This window comes from Sebastes fasciatus, chromosome 10 (genome assembly GCF_043250625.1).
Source record: "Sebastes fasciatus isolate fSebFas1 chromosome 10, fSebFas1.pri, whole genome shotgun sequence".
Classification (NCBI taxonomy): domain Eukaryota; kingdom Metazoa; phylum Chordata; class Actinopteri; order Perciformes; family Sebastidae; genus Sebastes; species Sebastes fasciatus.
In genome coordinates, this window is record NC_133804.1 from 14,929,261 (window position 1) to 14,949,006 (window position 19,746).

General features: G+C 40.6%; 1 protein-coding gene across 2 annotated transcripts; it reads right to left on the reverse strand.

Moving 5' to 3' along the window:
* Positions 1–707: 707 nt before the first annotated feature.
* kif3a (kinesin family member 3A) lies at positions 708–18,232 on the reverse strand. 2 transcript variants are annotated; one of them, XM_074648398.1, is made up of 19 exons: positions 18,056–18,232; positions 15,967–16,249; positions 15,555–15,699; positions 14,874–14,958; positions 14,561–14,666; positions 12,450–12,589; positions 12,108–12,305; positions 11,743–11,917; positions 11,555–11,653; positions 10,746–10,829; positions 8,498–8,506; positions 7,786–7,942; positions 7,481–7,661; positions 6,129–6,239; positions 5,772–5,897; positions 3,821–3,874; positions 3,641–3,709; positions 3,393–3,523; positions 708–2,380 (listed from the first exon to the last, which is right to left on the reverse strand). In XM_074648398.1, the coding sequence occupies exons 1-19, from the start codon at positions 18,059–18,061 to the stop codon at positions 2,332–2,334; spliced, it is 2,208 nt and encodes a 735-aa protein (XP_074504499.1). In that variant the 5' UTR covers positions 18,062–18,232; the 3' UTR covers positions 708–2,331. The 2 variants fall into 2 exon arrangements, with proteins under 2 accessions (XP_074504499.1, XP_074504498.1); XM_074648397.1 differs by lacking the exons at positions 8,498–8,506; positions 10,746–10,829 and having other exon boundaries at positions 18,056–18,230.
* Positions 18,233–19,746: the final 1,514 nt, after the last annotated feature.

The window sequence follows — 19,746 nt, forward strand, 5'->3', positions numbered from 1 at the left end:
TTCATTACTGTCTGCTTACAATGTTTTAAGTATCAGCCTCACTCTCAGTAGAACTGTCCAGTCAACCAGTAACAGCTGTTTCACACTGAAGAACAAGACTTTTGAACATGAGGCCACTTTTTAGACACCAATTACTTACTGGGTTTTACTGATTCAATTAAAAAGATAGAATACGTGGCATTAAAAACCTTATTTTTAAAAGCACCAATAAACAACTAGGAATATCGCAGAGAAAGAGCAACAATATTGTGAGATAAACGTGTAAAATAATTTAATAAATAAAATACCCAGGAGTTTGATGGATGTAAACATTTGACATACATTATGATACAAAATAAAAGTCAGTTTGCCTCCACTACAGAACATCATACAATTGAATTATCTCCACACAAAAAACTCTTACTAGTGCATTAAACTGAGGCGTACAGTATGTAAGGTGTATTTCAATATAACATAAAGGGTTCTGACTTTTGAAAATGAATTAAAAAAAGATAACTTGCTTAGATTAGTGAATGGCACTAACATAAGAGCTGGCCAGCATGCATGCCCATATGCTCCTATAAAATGCACTTTTAAGTCACATACTTGATACTATATACCCTCCTCTCCTAGTTCCCTCCACATTAGTGTTTATCCTTTTTTTTCTCTCTCCACGTTAATGATTTATTGTATTCAATTGGAAGAAACACTAAGGCTGCAGCTTGTGCTCAGAGTAGAATCATTTGCTTTAATTTTGGTGAAAATACACCCTTAATTAGAATTCAATTATAATGTATTCACACCAGCAGGGCCGTTTTAACATAAATCAGTTTCTCACATAGCAGGAAATCAGTAACACAGAAGTTACAACTTATCCGGGGTGGTATTCATCGCAAAACACTTAGGGCAACTGTCATTGCTAATTTCAGACCGACGCAGTTGTCGTTTCCACGACCAGCGCACACGTTGTGAAAGTAGCACGTGTACTTGTGTACATCCGTGCGTCCATGGGCGTGTTGGTCTTAAAATGAGGTGTGGTCAGCAGCATGGTTGCCGCATTGCTAGCTTGAGGAAGCAGAAAGCCACTGAACAACAAAAGCCTGGTATATAAAGTCTGGCGCTGTATTTTCCTGCTATTTAAAGGGCGCATTGTTCAGATAATAAGATGCGCATACACAGGCTGGTTCACAACACGCGTACACTCTGCTTGTTACACACACAGGGACGCGGAGCAGCTCTCCTCCTCCTCGGTTAGATACAGGAAATACAGGACAGCACTCTGCCCTGACCCTGCTTGGAGAGATCACGGTGCACACACGCCTCTGTGGCGTCTCCTCTCATCATCCCTCTCTTCTGTGTGTAAGAGTGTGGATGTAGGCTACTTTAAAGTTATACATGTTTATCATATTTAGCTTAGTGCTCATTATCATATAATGAATTTAACCTGCACCGGTTAAATAGGTAATAGGTGCATTTGCTCATATGCAGTCACATGGAGTTGTTGATGGGACGGAGGATTGGGAGGCAGAGGGTCCACCCACCTAGGATGCCGTACATCTGCTCACGCATTTTCACTTTGTGCACTTTGAGCAGATCGGTTTCCTCATCAGAAAAGCGCTCGCTTCTCCAATTTTGCTGTGCAGGAGCACCTGGCTTTTAATGGGAATGAGCGATGACGCTCAGATTGGTTTGATTACTTTTACGCCCAAAACACACCTACGATTAATTAAGAGACTAAATACAACCACTTAGCCCCTCGCGCCTTACTTTGCGTGCAGATTATGCGCCGTTTAACTAGCAAAAGTGGAGTTGGACACGCCCTAAATGCACTTGCGCTATGCACTTTAGACCATGTGCCATAGATGGTTTAAATGTGGCCCATGGTGTGTTAAATACACTCAACAAATTTCAGAGGATATGAATGCAGTTTATAGTTCATGTCCACAACTCTATTTTCAGCATCTTCTTTCAGAGTGTTGGTCATTTTCAAAACCAATGATGTTGCAAGTGAAATAGGTTTATGGTAAATTCTTCCTTAATGCTAGAGATGCTTAGGTAAAAGAATTCAAACAGAAGCTGCTGCCACTGAAACGTGTTCCAAAGCAACATTAAAATGTTGGACATCCACAGAGAAGTCTAACACTATAACAAATAACAAGTCCTCTTGGCCAAGAGGTCTTAATCCTATCATAGTGCAGCTCCTTCACATTTAAAACCATACCAGCTATACAGTGTATTCAGATAATCTTTTAAATAATGTTTGACAATAAATTCTTCAGACTAGACTAATGACTTCTTTTCCTAAAGTAACACAAAAGTTGCAGAGAAACCAAGCTCTCCTCTACGGCGTCTTCACTGCAGAAGGGATTCGATCACAGCGTCTGGCTTTGCAGATCTTTTCCTGTGTGGAGATAGGTACACGATTAGTGTAATCAACGACTTCGGGGAACTTTCAGCCTTTTCATTTCTTAGAATAACAGTATATCATGATCACAGCAAATACCATCATGCTAATGCTTCATATCGACATTCTATAAATACCAGCAGACTAATTATACAGAGCGGCCAAACATCCACAACCAATAACTCTTCTGTTTGCTCATCGGAGTATGATGTAGTGTAACTCAAGTACAGAAAAACAGGGTTAATCGCAAGGAGCAAACATTTTACGAGCAAGGGAAGTTGCAGATAAGCAGCTAAGAGTGTTAACAAATTACCACAGAACCAGGGCATCAGATAACGATCTAATATAAAAAAAAGCAGAGTGAAAATGCAAACCAAGAAACACGAATTGTAATCTGATTATTCAAACCACTTCCCAATGTTGAGAAGATATAAATGCATCAGTGTCTCTAAGATGCATAAACAATCTTTACCCCTCTTATGTGTAACTGCACTGGTGAACAGTCTGTGGAAGTTGACATTTACGAGATATTCCCCTGTGATAATGGCAGCTGACGTGATATAGAAATTACGTTGAAATCAGCCATCTCCCGCCCCTTTCACACGTTATGTAACAGCAAAAAAAAAAAAACAGCTCACAAGTTTATTGTGTACAGTCAAACGGAAGGCGTCAAAAGTTCTGTTGAAGCATTTATCAGATCTCTGATCGGAACAACCACTCAATGATCTGTATGGGTGAGGGGGCCGTATCAAAGAGAGTCTGCGAAGACTCGTTTATAGTAAATCCACGCGAGTCATCCATGTGTTTGTGTAAGTTAGACTGATAGTTATTAGCTAGCCTTCGTGCCTAAGTGTACTTGAAAGTGCATTAAATCACATCTGCATAAGTGATTCTTGAAATAACAAAAGTACAGGCCAAAGACTGAGGAGAAACTACACAGTGGACTGGTGCATCAGTAATGCTCAACAGGATGTGAAGCTTCAGGCTGTCTGTGTAGAAAGTAGATTACCTGCGCCCAGTCTTGGGTCGGCCACTCTTGCCACTTTTAGAGGTTCTGGGTCTCTCTAGTTTCATCAGTGACTGCCGCATGCTCTCCTCTGTGTAGGCCAGATACACATGGGACAGATCCACCTCAAATGGCTACAGGAGGCAGGGACAGAAGAAGAGAGAGGTCAACAATACATCATAAAGCATTACATCAGCCATTACACAAAAAACAATCTCAGGTAGGAACAAAAAAACGTGCAAAGAACTCACATCTTTTTCTTTTTTGTCTGGAGCAGGGGTTTGTTTTCTCATATTGTTGCCAGTGTATGCCACACATTTCTGAAAGGCATGAGACATAGAACAAAGACACACATCACCGAGAAGTAGTCCTTAACTCAGTTTGCACCTTTAAGTTGTAGTGTGTGCATGAGTTATGCAAAGTGAGCTCACCAGCTGCCATTCTCCAATGTCTTCATTCCAGTGCACGTAATTCTCTATCATCTCCTACACAGGAAAACATGAGAAAATTAAAAAAAACTAGAAGCAAGGACAGACATTGTCACTGATGCAAAAGTCCCCTAAAGGGGCCGCTCACATGCACATTTTTTTGCAGCCTCAAATCCATTGTTGCACATTGTCGCATTCAAAACTAAGTGTTTCAAAGCGCCCATTGTATAATTAAAATTGTTCAACTTTTGGAACGCTGCAGCGCGCATCGCTTGTCATGTGACGACAACAAATCACAGCCAGCAGATATCTTTTCTTTATTACGTAAATATCAGTCAACTGTAAATATGGAAAAGTTAATCATTTTATTGCAGGGCTACCCAAAGCTTTATGATCTGTCCCACAGACTATTTTACTTGCTTCACACTTTCTGTCCGAGAACGTCACAACATCCAGTTGAAAGGTCAGGCAACCTGACACAGACAAATCGACACAATCGCCATCACAGAGCGCAGGTTTTGGTTGCTTAGTAACAGCAGGCGCAACCTCCCACCACCTTGGGTAAATGGATGAACACAGCTGGCGTTTTCCACGCGTTTTTAGACGTGTGTTTATTAGGCATGCCGGAGAGGAGGACGGGATTACCTCCAATGTTTCATACACAATGGCCAAAATAACCACTATTGCTGCTTTCTACATGTTGTGGAAGTCCCAGAGACGTCGGAAAACCACACACCGTCGTGTCTGGATTCATAACAACATCTGAAGGCGCATCAAGCTGTGTTCACTGTATCTAGCAAGTCACAAGTCGGCTGAATCAATCTAGTTTACTACAGCGGTATGAACGCAAAATAAACAGATTTTGTCGTGATTTAATTGCAATAAATGGATCAAAAGGATGCCAGAATAACTACATAATGATGCCGATGTGTAAAAAGTCTGAATTCATGCTTTGTCAGGTCTGTCCGCAAGACGACAAGCAAACAACTTTTAAAATGCTTGTTTTCTTAATCAGGGCTAGGCTAAGCAAAAAAATAACGCCACCTAGGTATGCATACGACAGCGACGTTATTGCTTATACCATAGACAGTCTGTGGTTTATACACACACATTTATCCACATAGATTTTCATCCAGTCTAGAGGTAGAGGTACCATCGTAGAGCTCTGGGTCCCCACAGACGACTACAATAGTTTTTTTTCCTCCATTCAACAACGTCTCGACGTCAATGACGAAAGGAGGAGAATCTCAACGCAGGGAGGCTTTTGCGAGATAGCGTCAGTCGAACGCCGTGTGAAAGCCTGTCAGCGTTGAGATTTGTGTCCTTGCATTGACTTTGTATGCGCGAAAAGTTTGCTTCGCTTTTGCAGTTTTTTTTATAGCTGCTGTTTGTGTGTGCATTTTAAGGTTTTTCTATTTACATTTAAAACCTGCAAAAATCTAAAAATGTTGTTAACTGAAGCATATTCTGTGTCACTGTGTGCCTCCTCTCCCTCTGGAGGGAGGTCCAATGTGTTTGTACAATGTGTGCAGCCTGCTACATGCTCATAATTTGGTAGGTTTGTGAGGGTGTGAGTGATGTATAAGCCAGGTCCATGAGGTTCTTTACATAAAAGAAAAAAACCTAAGCATATGTTACTACATGAATCTTATAATGCATTTATTTATATTGATTGTCAGTGGATCAATTGTATTAGCTGCTTCTCTGCCAGGAGCTTGTGTCGGGTTATTAATCACATAATAGAAAAAACAGCTATATGGATGAAAATGAACTGTTCCAACACAACCTAAATAGTCTGCGAGTGACCAAAGCAGATTGTTTTATTTCATGCCTCTTCCTTGAATGTACTGATGCAAGAGAACAATACAGGTCATAGGTATTTAGCAAAGGCAAAACACTGAAAATCAGATAGAGTCGTAGTGCTACAAATGGAAATACACAAACACATACACACCTGGTATTCCTGGGGAATAAAGTTGTCTATGATGAGCATCTGGAGTCGCAGCTCTCGACTCAGCTGGCGGATGTTCTCCAGGAGGCCCTCGATCTCTCTGTGGTGCTCTTGCTGCAGATCTGCCATCTAACAGACAAAACACGCAGCAACCAAGGGATCAATTTGTTTCATTCCCCTGATCAATCAAGACTAAAGGGTTGATTTTGTTTCGTTTCATAACGTAGCAGTTCAAGCTCTGAGTGAATAATTTTTTTTGTATTTTCTATAGAAATTCAGTCTCTCATAAGAGTCTTGGGGCAAATGATCCTATGTGCTGTATGAATGTTGATGAGTGTTGCTCTTTTATGTTATGCTTACTTCTGATTTGGCAGCCATCAGCATGGTCCATACTTTCTTCAGCTTCTTGGTCTTTCCTTGAGCCTCCTCCTGCAGACTAGTGTACTTCTCTTCTATGTCCAGACGTTCTTGCTGTTTTAAGAGTGAGAGGGATTAGGGATTATGCAGCAGCAAGCAAGATGTAGTCTGTGGTAATGGCTGTGAAGAACCTACATAGATAAAGGGCAGAAGCCAAAATAATGTCTAAATAACTGTTTTTGTGTGTACCAAATTGTTTTCATATCCTGAGGTTTGCATCACTTTGAACTGAAATGACACAAGTCCCCTTGGCATTTCTCTGAACACAAAGAAAGTGAGAGAGTGAGTGTTATCTTTTAACCATATTTTCCAACCACAATGTGAATCAAGCTAGTGTTGCGTTTGACGGCAGTAGAAGAACGGTAGCAGACACCTAACAGGATCTCTCATGTAGATTTTGATGTCGTATCTTGCCACCAACCTTCCTTTTGGCAGAGATGTAGGCGGCTGATATGTGGCTGAAGATAGTACTATTCTAATTTCGGAAGTCAAATTGTTCATGGTAAATGGACTTGCATTTATATAGCGCCTTCTCGTCTTTTACCACTCAAAACGCTTTGCACGACACGTCAGCATTCACCCATTCAAACACACACATTCATACACTGACGGCAGAGGCTGCCATGCAAGGTGCCAAACTGTTCATCAGGATCCGATCTAAATGCTCATTCACACACACATCCATAGACTGATGGCGCAGCCTTTGGGAGCATTTTAGGGTTCAGTGTCTCGCCCAAAGACACTTTGACATGCGGACTGAAGGAGCTGGGGATCGAACGCCATCTTATTTATTTATTTCGGTCAAATTGTTCTTTCATTTTTTACTTAAGACATCTTAGCAAACAAACAAATACAGCATCAAGCATTTAACTCCAGGATGATCGGTAGACACAGTATTTGGTTACAACTTTAACTTCACTACAGTTACAGCATGACAGTGTCTGGAGTTTTCAATATGATGTAACTAATGCCCACATTCATGTAATCAGAATGAAAACAGCATGAAGGACTAAGTAAGTACTCTTTATACTCATTTTACATGTCTATTGTCTAAATACTGATCATTTCTGATAGCCTGAAGGGAGCGTAATCAATCTAATTCATCTGTGTACCAATTACTGTGTTTACATCACATATTTCAGTGCAAGTATTAAGGCATTTAAGCTACAGAGTCATAAAATTCCCGCAGTGGAAAAAAGCATCATCACTGAAATCAGCCATGCTTGTCATCAGCTGATCCACTAAGTGAAGTATTTGGTAGTTCAATTGGTCGTTTTTTGGTCATTTATCCTCACCTCTTTCTCCTCCAGCTCCCTCCGCAGCTGCTCCGCTCTCCTGCGACGTTCTTCCAGTTCATTGTTGGACTCCTGCAAAAGCTTCTCCTGCTCCTCAGCCTTGGCCAAGAGGTCCACCCCACCCACGATCACCTTCTTCTCTAAGGCCGACAATTTGTCCTGCAGAAGGTGATGCTCTTGCCTAAGGGGTTAGAGGTCGACCAGTCATCAAGCTACATTACCACATCCACTAACAATTAAAGGAGACATTACACATTATTTGTTTTGTATCATCATGAATACCGCAATTGAAAAAGTTAACTTACTGGGCTTTCAGAAGGTCCTTCTCCCTCTTCTCTAGCTCCGCTCTTGCCTTGTTCCTCTCCTCCTCCTCCATGTCCAGCTTGGCCTCCAAGGCCTTCCTTTCCTCTTCAATCTTTGCCTGCATCTCTACCATCTTGTCTGGGGAAACCTTCTTCTTCCCTTGAGAGAGACACACAGGGAACCATTGTGTCTTTAATTGACAGGTTGCTTTAGATGCATCTTCCTATACCAACTTACTTGCCTGCATATAGGTTACAATGATCTAAATGCAGATTAATTCATTCAATACTGTGGTCTTTAATCAGCATTAGTATTATTTAATATGTGCGGTTTTAGAGCATACATTTGCACTACAGAAGTTAAATTAACATCCTAAGACTGAGTGCAAGTGAGATCCAGCAAAGTTCTGACTTGCTTATGCACAGTATTGAATAATTGTTAGTGTAAGCAACATTTGAAAATAAGGGGAAACTATATAAAGTGCAGGATTCTCTTAATGACTTGGTGGCTATGGAAATGAGAACACGAGACACATGGGTGGTAGTCGTATATGGACAGACAAAAATGTTAACAGCGATGATAAAATAAACCTCCGTTATCAGATTAGTCAGAGTTAGTGAAAGCTACTGAAACACGGCGGCCATCTGGGTAATTTGTGCGAGTAGAGACACCAGTGCTACAGGACAGTAGGACTATGTAGATTCTTACACCAACCTCTTTCTTCTTGAATTAAGAGGTGTATAGCAAGTCAGACAGGCGGCATTTGCACCAGGAGGAGGAGAGAGAGAGACAGAGAGAAACACATTACAGAGTGATCTCGAAAGTCTTATGACTCTACAGAGTGGAACACCACATACGGGAACACCACATATGGGACAAGGAGTGGGAGAAAGACAAGTCAAACAAGAGAAAGAGAAGTTTCACTAATAATATCAAAATGCCATAGGAAATTTGACAGTGGATAGATGTGAGGTAAAAAACAAAGAGACATCACTTCACATGAAACATGATGTGGGTGAATTACATCTTTGAGAGACAGGAGTTACAGATGCTACACAAAAAAGCCTGGCAGACTTGGAGCCTGAATCTGAGGATATGAAATCGCCATGCAGAACCAGTCTGTGATATCGAAACAATGCTAGGAAAAAAGTAGGAGAAATTTGACATTAGACTGTGCCAATTCTTTGGAAGGATTGGTGTAACGGTCCCATTTAAATTCATGGATCTGTCCCAAGACATCCTTATCAACACTTGCACACCAGGAACCTTCGCAATCATTTCCATGTAAAAATATTTGGGACATGGTCAGTAGTAGTGGGGGGATATGGATGTGAGCCTACAGGAGTGGCACAGACACAGGGAAAGTATTAAGCCCCTTTCACACATGCACTGTAATCCATAAATGCTCTGGGAAAAATTTGCTCTGGCAATTCGCCCACTCATGACCTTAAACAGCTTGAGTCAATTAAATGAACAACATTAACAGAGAAGGTTACCAAAAAGTTGATTTACTTTGGTTCAATAAAAAAAATTCACTCTTCTGTGAATTCCTGAATCAATAATGAAATGTAAACTGAAAGAGATCACATGCCTCCCTCTACCTTGGCTGCACAACCCTCTAAAGTTATTAATTAAAAAAAAAACATTTTATTTTAATAATAGAAAATACGTAGCAATTTTAATCTGCATTTGGATCTGGATCGGTATTTATAACACATAGTGTAAAATGGTGATGGACAATTATGGGATACATGTGACACATAGAAAAGATGTTAAGAAATCTTTTAAAGGGGGGAGCCCTGGTGGTCTAGTGGTTAAGGCGCTTGTCTCTCATTTCCTGTCATCTCTCTATTTTGTCTGTACGATCAAAGGCATCTTACTTCTCTTACTATGTTCATGTAATGCACCAATTCACCAAAGCAAATTGCTTGTACGTGAAACCTAGTTGGCAATAAGCCAGATTCTGATTCTGAGGCAAAAGCTAATCACTTGCCAATATGTCGAAAATAACTTTTTACCAAATACCACTAAAATTGTACTGAAATAAATAGATAATCTTACAAAAAGGTAAACAGAATTGGGCTTGCTGATGTTAAGGTTATCAAATTTTCATGCAGGCCTGTTGTATTCAAATGTGAAAATTCAAACAGTTGCACAATTTCACACCCCCTTTAAGGAGGAAATACTACGAATGATTGAACCAACGCAGTAGATGACATCATAAAAAAAAAAAAAACCAAGAAAACCACCTACATACATATACAGCACTACCATCTAAAAAAAAATATGACCACACTCAAACACATCAGTCAAGTTGCTCTCAATTTTCCACTTTCATTTATGCAAACTGTTTACTAAATATAAACAGAAAACCAGTTTAAGCTACAAACCGCATGCAGTAAGCAAATCAGGAATTGAAGAGAGAAACTTTGAAATCTTTTCCATTTTTTAAGTAAAGCAGTCTAGCCGCTGACAGACAGCACAGTCCTCTGTCATATTTAATTTATGCTAAACTTGATAAGGAACATTTCTCGAGGGGAGCTACAGGGTGTTTTGACAACTACTGGGGGTGCATAAGTGGGGGCAAGCCTCCCAAAGCACTGTCTGCACTCAGCAATCAAGTCATGGAGATAAACAGTCAATCAGCTGCAAAATCTGCTTTCTAATCAGTTAGACAGCCTGCACAGTATAAGAACTGATACACTCTTAATCCTTGGTGTCATTTTTTTTGCAAATTTATACCCTCCGGCAGCGATTCCACCAGGGTATGAAGAAAATCTAGATTGGTCACGAGTGACCGACTCAGCATGGAATTTTTCCGTATAGAGGAGCTTAGTATAAACGCCAAAAACACTGCCTTACATTTACATTAAAAACCAGCAATTTTACGCGTTGCATGTGTGAAAAGGGCTTAAGTTTGTGGGCAGGTGGGTTGGTAGAGCAGAGTGCTGCTCCAACTCACTATTATAAGGTTTATCCTCAGTGGGGGGTGGCCCTGAGGAGCAGCAGGCAAATTCTGAGCTATTGCTGCTGCTGCTGCTACTGTCTGAAAAAGAAGCAGAGGAAGCATCCCTCCCACCAAAGCCCAGAGTGAGAAACACGTAGAGGTAGAGAGCCGTGAGAGATTGAAGAAAAATGTTGGTGCTTTATGTAGGTCTAATAAATGAGGCAGCTGCAGGCGCACACATGCGAATTGTAGATACAGCACAGCACCATCCTCACAGAAGCTGAATGATTTGGTTATTATTAATTCAGAGAAAGCTAATAATACAGTATTGGAAAGAATAATAGTATCAACTGGAGAATATTAAAAAAACAACCAATATAAAACATCGTGGAACATTCCTGTCAGCATTGCAACATAATGTGATGACCTGATTATGCTTGTTCTACTTTTCTACTTCCTCTCAAAAACCAAGCAGGGTAAAAGGTGAGAATACAAGGGAAACTCCTAAATGACAACAGTGTTATGTTTATGGAAGACTTTTAATGAAGAGCAGAGCCTAACTAGTGACCTAAAAGCAACTTCAGCATGATAATTTCTGAGAAACTGAATGCTGACTCATATTAAAATTAACACGTTGACAAGAGATAAAATCAGATATAAAAAAATTATACGGATATGTATCCAACCATTTACACAAACCACATGTTAAACCACTGCATGAAAAAACACTCCCCACAGGCTTATGCAGATTGCATCAACACATTTTCAGTAATTTGCTCTAATGCACACTTGCATCCGTTTGTGCGTTAATCACAAATTCTTACCTCTCCTTCTCCTGCGGCCTTCTCCTGCCACCCCTCCTTCATCATCACCTTCATCCATCTCCTCTGATCCACTGCCCTCTGAGCCAGAGATCTCTTCACCTAGAATCGCACAAAATGTTTTAAAACAACACAAGTCAGTCTAAAAAAATAAATAATCGGCATGATTATTTTACTGCCTGGCTCATTACCTTCCACCAGTTTCTTCTTTAGCTCTTCAATCTCCTTCTGAAACTGGCGCAGTAGAGCATCCTTAGGATCCTCATTGATCCTGGCTTTGTTCTTGATGTTTTTAGCCCTATTAGCGTAGCGCAGGGTACTGATGGTCTCATCATAGTTATAGTCTGCAGGGCCTATATTTGCACACTGGTGGGGAGAAGTATGTCATTTAAAAAGTGATGAAAAAATCATAATGTCAAAGTCGAGTATGACAAAATGCTTAAAAAATGTCAATAAGCACATTTATTGCTCTCTGAAATGAAGCATTTGTTGCTTAGAACACTTCAGTTTGTTGTGCAACTCTAGGACACATGCACGTTTCAAACTTTCACTCTACCATCATGGTCTTGGAGTTTCCTCCTAGTGAATCCTGCAGCAGACGGGTCAGTTTAGAGTTCCTGTAGGGCACGTGTGTGCTCTTGCCGTCCACCAGAGCAGAGATGACGTTACCCAGCGTGGAGAGAGAGAGGTTGATCTTTGTTGCTTCCTTTAAACGCTGACCTGTGGCTCCAGTTTTGCCCTGTCTCTCGGAGCCCTGTAGGGGTAGGGTGGCAGATTAATTGGTGGTGGTCAGATGGTTTGTGGACGATATGGCATATATCCTAGTTGCATCTGTATCATCTTATTTTCTAGGAAGTAATTTATTTTTACTCAAACATTTCTGGCCATGGATACATACTGCAAGATCAACCAGATGAAGCTTTCCCATGCGCACATGCTGGTTTCCATCCACACCCTTCTCACTGCACTCGATGGTGATGGTGAAGATAGCATGAGAACGGGAGCTGTGTTCATTCATGTTTGTGGAACCGACAGACCCTAGACACAGTGAAACATCATTTGATCAGACAATATGACTCATATGAGTGTGTATAACATACTTATGAACTTTAAAAGGGCTTAAGGGGCTTATTGGCTTGGGAAACATACGTTTACATTACCAAAGCAACTGTGAAATAAAACAAAAATCTGGTCCTCTCTCTAGGTTACATGGTGGTGAGGAGGTCATGTTGCTCAGGCTCTCTGTTTGGTGACGCCTAGAAGCTGCACGACATCCTCGTGGATCCATCTTCTCATATATGTTCACATTATATGTATTCATTTTTCGTCATATGGATTGTCTAAGTTGTATTTTCATTATGTTGTTACTCTGTACACACAACATCTATTGCACATCTGTCCATCCGGGAAGAGGAATCCCTCCTTTGTTGCTCTTCCAGAGGTTTCTTCCATTTTTTTCCCCTGTTAAAAGGTTTTTTTGGGGGGAGTTTTCCTCATCCGATGAGAGGGTCGTACTGTAAAGGACAGAGGGTGTCCTATCCAGTACATATTGTAAAGCCCCCTATGGAAAATTTGTGATTTTGGGCAATACAAATAAAATTGACTTAAGATTTGAGCTAAAACTCAGTTGTTATTCATTCTTTAAAAATTTGGAAACAATTCAGACAATCCTTCGAGAGCTGTACATTTTCAATACTGGCTCCCATTGTAAATAACCATGCATTCCTGCCACCTTTGACGGATACCTTATTCAGTGGTTGGCAGAGAAATGGGATTTGTTCATTTAAAGACATGTTCATAAATGTCTCATTTGCCTCTTTTGAGCAGATTGTTCAGAAATTCAATATTCCCAGGTTACACTTTTTCAGATACCTACAAACTCGCAGCTTCATGTCTTCAAATATCATTCAATTCCCTACACAGCCGCTAAACACGCTCCTAGACTCAATCAATGACATCACATCATCCAGAAAGGGAAAGATAGGTGACATATATTCCTTATTAATGAGAGAAAATATGACAAGTCTTAACTCCCTTAAAAATCAGTAGGAGGGGGACCTTGGTATTGTTATTTCAGATACTATCTGGTCAAAGATGATGAAGGGAATATACTCATCTTCCATATGTATGAGACATACTGTCATGCAGTTTAAAATTTTCCACCGACTGCACTGGACCAAAGTTAAACTATCCCAATTCAAATCCGATATAGACCCCATGTGTGACCGCTGCAAGCAGAACCAGGCCACTCTAATTCACATGTTTTGGGATTGTCCTAAATTATCTAATTTTTGGCAATTAATTTTCAATATGCTTTCCAAAACTACCGACAGATTCTTAGAACCATCAGCCTGTCTTGCTTTGTTTGGGGTGGTACCAAAAAATTTTACGTTAAACAACAATAAACTAAACCTTCTATCTTTTGCTACGCTGGTGGCCAGACGACAAATTTTGATTAGATGGAAGGATTGCAACCCTCCAACATTTGCACAATGGCTCAGAGACATGTTATATTTTATTAAGTTGGAGAAAATTAGGTATACTATCAAAGGGTCAGCCGAGAAGTTTTCATTGATCTGGCAACCTTTTCTTAGTCACGTTGACTCTTTAGACTCAGATAGCTTTGTGGCTGATTAAAGTTTGATGTATGTGTGTGTATGTATGTGTATATGTATGTACATATATGTATGTGTATGTATATATATGTGTATATATATGTATATGGATATTTGACCAGGAATATTTCAAAGGAAAAGTGCCCTAAATGATAGGGTGTAATGTCCTAGACCTCTATCAATTTATCATGATTTATGTTTATTTATTATTATTATTATCTCTGCACTCTCTATTCAAGCAAGCTGCAAAGTATGCACAAGTGTTCTTTGCACATAAGCCCATTGCTTAATAGTTTGCATACACTGGATTTTGAATAAAGAAATCTACTATTATTATCATTATATATATATTACTATGTATTTCTGTCTTCATGCTGTCAGTTATTCTGCTTACGATTTTTGTGGCCCAGCGTCATAATCCTGTCCATGTCGTCGGCATTATTCACGACGTAACCAGAGAGGTCTTTGATATACACGCCAACATCTGGTCTTTCTTTCACCTGTAAGGAAAAAATTAAACTATATTATGAAAAACTCCTGTCATCAGCATCAAACAGTTAATACAAGCAAATCTGTTCAGTCATCCGCTGCTTGTTTTCCTGTTTTAAAAAAAGACTGCATTTCCTTTTATGACAGATCCTGCAAAACAGTTTTGATATGAATCACTGAACTCTATGTTTTAGTGTTGGTTTTAAACATCATTTTACCTCTAGCCTTTGCATCTGGTCCTTGCCCAACAAGTCTCGCACTTCCTCATTGTAAATCTCCAGGTACGAAACACGAACCAAAAACCTGTAGAAGTTAAATGTGTATTTAAAGTCAGATAAATGCTGAACTGTAAAGCAACAAATGGCAAAACAGGCTTTGTAAATACATCTTTCACTCATGATACTTGTGGCCCTTGAAAAGAACTCTGTTTACATGGAGTCTTTGATTCTGCTAATAAGACCTAAAAACAGAAAAAAATGCCTCCCATAAGCAGTCTAATCAGAATAAATATCTGAAAGTGAGTGGGCTAAACTTTCATAATCCTTTTAACAGATGATAATCAGTTTTTTAAATACTTGGTATTTTCTGAAAATACATGAGCTCCCTCACTTCAGTAAAATTAGAAATGCACAACCCTCTCCACCATTATTTGTTATTTACAATTTTGTCTTTCTCAAAGAAGCCATCTTTGAATAGGTGGTATTCTTACTTGCAGGGCGATAAACAAACGCTTGTCTTTAATTCAGTAAGACTCATAACAGTCCATTCAGATGAAACTCTTGCTTCAGTGCACTTAATTTGGCGCTGATGTACACACTGGGAACTGGACTAATTATGTGCCTTGACAAAATATATTTGGCTTATTTTACTGAATGTTGGCTGATTGATTGCTCTCTTACCTTGTGTCACCCTCTGCCTTGGCAATGTGACCAAAAACATGAGCAAAGGAGTTTGGGATTATCCCTCTGAGTTCTGGCACTGCTCTCACACCCTCCATGGTGAATGTTTTTCCGGTGCCAGTTTGCCCATATGCAAAAATGGTGCCTGAAATTGGACAACAGAGCATAAAATCACAGTGCCAGTGCTGGTGTAGAACATGAATATTAAAGATACAATTAATAATAGTAGTTATTATATTACTGTTAATAATGAAAACACAAAGTTGAGGGTTAGATTTATTAGAGGCTACTAAGTGCATGTTTGAGTGTGTGTTAAAATGCCTCAGTTGATGCAGTCATTACACAGATGATGCACATTTACAGTAATGGTTTATTAATTAAAAATCATATGTTATGTCACATTAATTTTTACCATTGTATCCCGCTAATACTGAGTCAACGATGGGGCGGGCAGTGAGATTGTAGACATCCAGCTGTTTGCTTTCTTGTCCAAACACGGTGTCAAAGGTGAAGGTCTTGGGAGGCTCATGGGGAGTCTCCAGTTTGTTGACTGTAATGGTCCCACGGTGCTCGTCCACCGTGACGGCCTGCCTGTGGCTCATCATCTTCTCCTTCTGGTTGAGGGGACGACATCTCACCACCACCTTGACGTTATCATTCCCCTCCTGCTTGTCAGGTTTCTCAAGCTTATTGCTCTGAAAAAAAAGAAAAACCGGACATTGATAAGGTATTGTTATGCCATAGGGTGTAACGTTAAGATAAGATAGAACTTTATTAATCCCAAAGGAAATTCTTGTACCAGAGATTGCTCAAAAACACAACAAAAATTACAACAAGTTATAAAATAAAAAGTACTATTTCTAGCACCAGTGCCTAATAGAATAACAATTAAGTAAGATACATTTAGTAAAATGAGTAAATAAGATAAGTAAAATAAAAAAGGTAAAGTAAGCTTACAAACAGAAAAATAGGTAATATTGGACATTAATATTGCACACAATGAACAGTGATATTGCACATGAGAATGTAAAAAGTAGTATTGCACATGATAGTGATATTATATTTGTACTCAGTGTCCGGTGTTTTCAGCTGCCCTTCCTGCAGAAGCTAAGTTATGTACAATTATGTACAATTCCAGTTAAACAACATGGACATAAGGGCATATATAGCTGTCAGCGTGCAGCTAGCTAAACAAGCTAGCTAACGTTGGTCGCTTGACCGTTATCTGGTTGACCGTTGGCTGGGTTGCTAGGCAGGCAAACGCTAACCTTAGTAACGTTGACCGTTATCTGGCTGACTGTTGGCTGGTTGACCGTTATCTGGTTGACCGTTGGCTGGGTTGTCAGGCCGACAAACGCTAACCTTAGTAACGTTGGTCGCTTGACCGTTATCTGGCTGACTGTTGGCTGGGTTGCCAGGCCGACAAACGCTAACCTTACTAACGTTGGTCGCTTGGCCGTTATCTGGTTGACCGTTGGCTGGGTTGCCAGGCCGACAAACGCTAACCTTACTAACGTTGGTCGCTTGACCGTTGGCTGGGTTGCTAGGCAGTCAAACGCTAACCATAGTAACGTTGGTCGCTTGACCGTTATCTGGTTGACCGTGGGCTGTGTTGCTAGGCAGTCAAACGCTAACCATAGTAACGTTGGTCGCTTGACCGTTATCTGGTTGACCGTGGGCTGGGTTGCTAGGCAGGCAAACGCTAACCTTAGTAACGTTGGTCGCTTGACCGTTATCTGGCTGACTGTTGGCTGGTTGACCGTTGGCTGGGTTGCCAGGCCGACAAACGCTAACCTCAGTAACGTTGATTGCTTGACCGTTATCTGGTTGACCGTTGGCTGGGTTGCCAGGCCGACAAACGCTAACCTTACTAACGTTGGTCGCTTGACCGTTGGCTGGGTTGCTAGGCCGACAAACGCTAACCTTAGTAACGTTGGTCGCTTGACCGTTATTTGGCTGACTGTTGGCTGGTTGACCGTTATCTGGTTGACCGTTGGCTGGGTTGCCAGGCCGACAAACGCTAACCTTACTAACGTTGGTCGCTTGACCGTTGGCTGGTTGACCGTTGGCTGGGTTGCTAGGCAGTCAAACGCTAACCACAGTAACGTTGGTCGCTTGACCGTTATCTGGTTGAGCGTTGGCTGGTTGACCGTTATCTGGTTGAGCGTTGGCTGGTTGACCGTTGGCTGGGTTGCTAGGCAGGCAAACGCTAACCATAGTAACATTGAAGATGACGTTAGCTTAGGTAAAGGTTTGCACAATAAATGGACAAAGGTACATTTGGAAAATTATGTTACGTCAAACCCCTTCGCGCGAATTCGATTTGTGGTGACTGGCAAAACCCACCAACGAAGTGTACCATTTCCTTGTTGGCTACTGGTGAGCTACCGATGCTACCCCGGTTAGCATCACATCAGAGAGGTAGGTCGGTGGAGTAGGAGGAAGGGAGGAACCCCTTACAAACAAACAACAGAAACATGCAGACAGGCTGGTCGACTTACCGGCATAGTGAGAACGCGGAAAGGCGGCTATAGTATGTGTATAGTGACAGTGAAATACGTGAGGCTTTGTTCATCTGACTCTAGGTTATCCGATGAATCCGCAGCGCAGCGCCCATACCAGAGACAGACTAGCATCCGATAGCTTGTTGTCAGGGCTGCGTCACACTGCGCATGCGCTGGAGAGGGAGGTGGATGGAGGGTCTTCAGCTGGCTGGTCACACTGACCGCTTCAATGTATATACTGGGGACATACATAGGCCAAGGTGGGAAGTATTGTGGTGGCAGTTTCTATTAAAACAAGACACAAGCCAAGGTCACAACTTGTCTTTCAAGTAAATTTAATAAGAAAGGCATCTGCAGATGGACTCACGAGCACAGTCACCTGAGTGAACTGAAACAAGTGAGCCCCGAACACAAAAATAGTCAGGCCTTTATACATACTAATACAAAACACACAGATAAGTGCAGTCATGAAAAAATAGTAAAGTGAATCATTATCCTTAAGTCAGCAGAGAACAGACAACAGAGCATCACAAGACATAACGAGTACTTCAGCCATCATTTGTTTATAGAGGTTATCTGTCAGAAGACAAAACTGTTGGGTCACTGTTTTAATGTTTATGGTGACAAGGTCTGCTAAATGTGATAAATTGGCAGATAATAAAATCGGCCAGGCCGATATTAGCTAATTGCCGATATATTGGTATTGTGTATATGTGAACAGATAAGTAGGCTATCAACAAATTGCAGTAAAGACTAACCCAAAGCAATGCTTGAGGTTATTTAGGAACAGTGTCTTCCATTACATAAATGAAGACATAAAATGACAAGTTAATTTTTCAACTGCAATATGTCCCACTCAGTACTAACTCTTTAATAATGAAATTTAAAGGATTGTCATCTAAAATGTTTGTTTCTTATGTGTTTATGTGAAAACTTAAACACCAATATACAATGTTCTGACTTTCTTTTCTTTTTTTTATAATTATCAAATATTGATATTGGTATCTTACTTACTTACCTACTTGGTCGTTGTTGCGCCGGGTGGCACATGGGCAAGGACTAAGGATCTCAACTCATCTCTGTTGTTTGCTTTCTTCTCAATGCTGTTCCAGCTGTATCCTCTCGTCTTCATCTCTCCTTCGATGGTTCGCCTCCAGGTTGTTTTGGGCCTCCCTCTTTTGCGTTTTCCCTCTAGTGTCCAACGCAATGCCACTTCTGTCATGTCATCAGATGGATTCCTTAATACATGTCCAAGCCATCTCCATCTTCTTCTTATCAATATTGTTTCCATGTCCAAGCACCCTGTCGTTTTGTGTAGTTCATGGTTTGTAATCTTCCTAGGCAAGAATATCCTCATGATCTTTCTGAGGCCGGTATTGTGAAAGCTGGAAAGCTTGCCTATGTCTCTTTCAGTCATTCTCTAGATATTGGTATCTAATTGTACTATTACAGAAAGTATATTGGTATAAAATCCTAATTTTGACAAAGTGACCCTTTTCAAGATAAAATCAGGCACGCTCCACCTTAATATATATACCTTATATATTACGTTAACTGAAATTGTGCTTTAGTGGCACAATTTCAATTACTTTTTTAAATTTAAATGACCACAAACCAGTTGACACACAGTGAACTAGTGGGGCCCCTCTAGTTGTAGGTAATCTAGCCTTGCTGCAGCCAGCCAGGTT

Coding starts and splice junctions, on each gene's coding strand:
- kif3a (XM_074648398.1), bottom strand. Junction 15,700..15,966: donor AGTATTAGCGGGATACAATG/GTAAAAATTAAT, acceptor GTCCAATTTCAG/GCACCATTTTTGCATATGGG. Junction 12,590..14,560: donor GACGCTGGGCCACAAAAATC/GTAAGCAGAATA, acceptor CACTGTGTCTAG/GGTCTGTCGGTTCCACAAAC.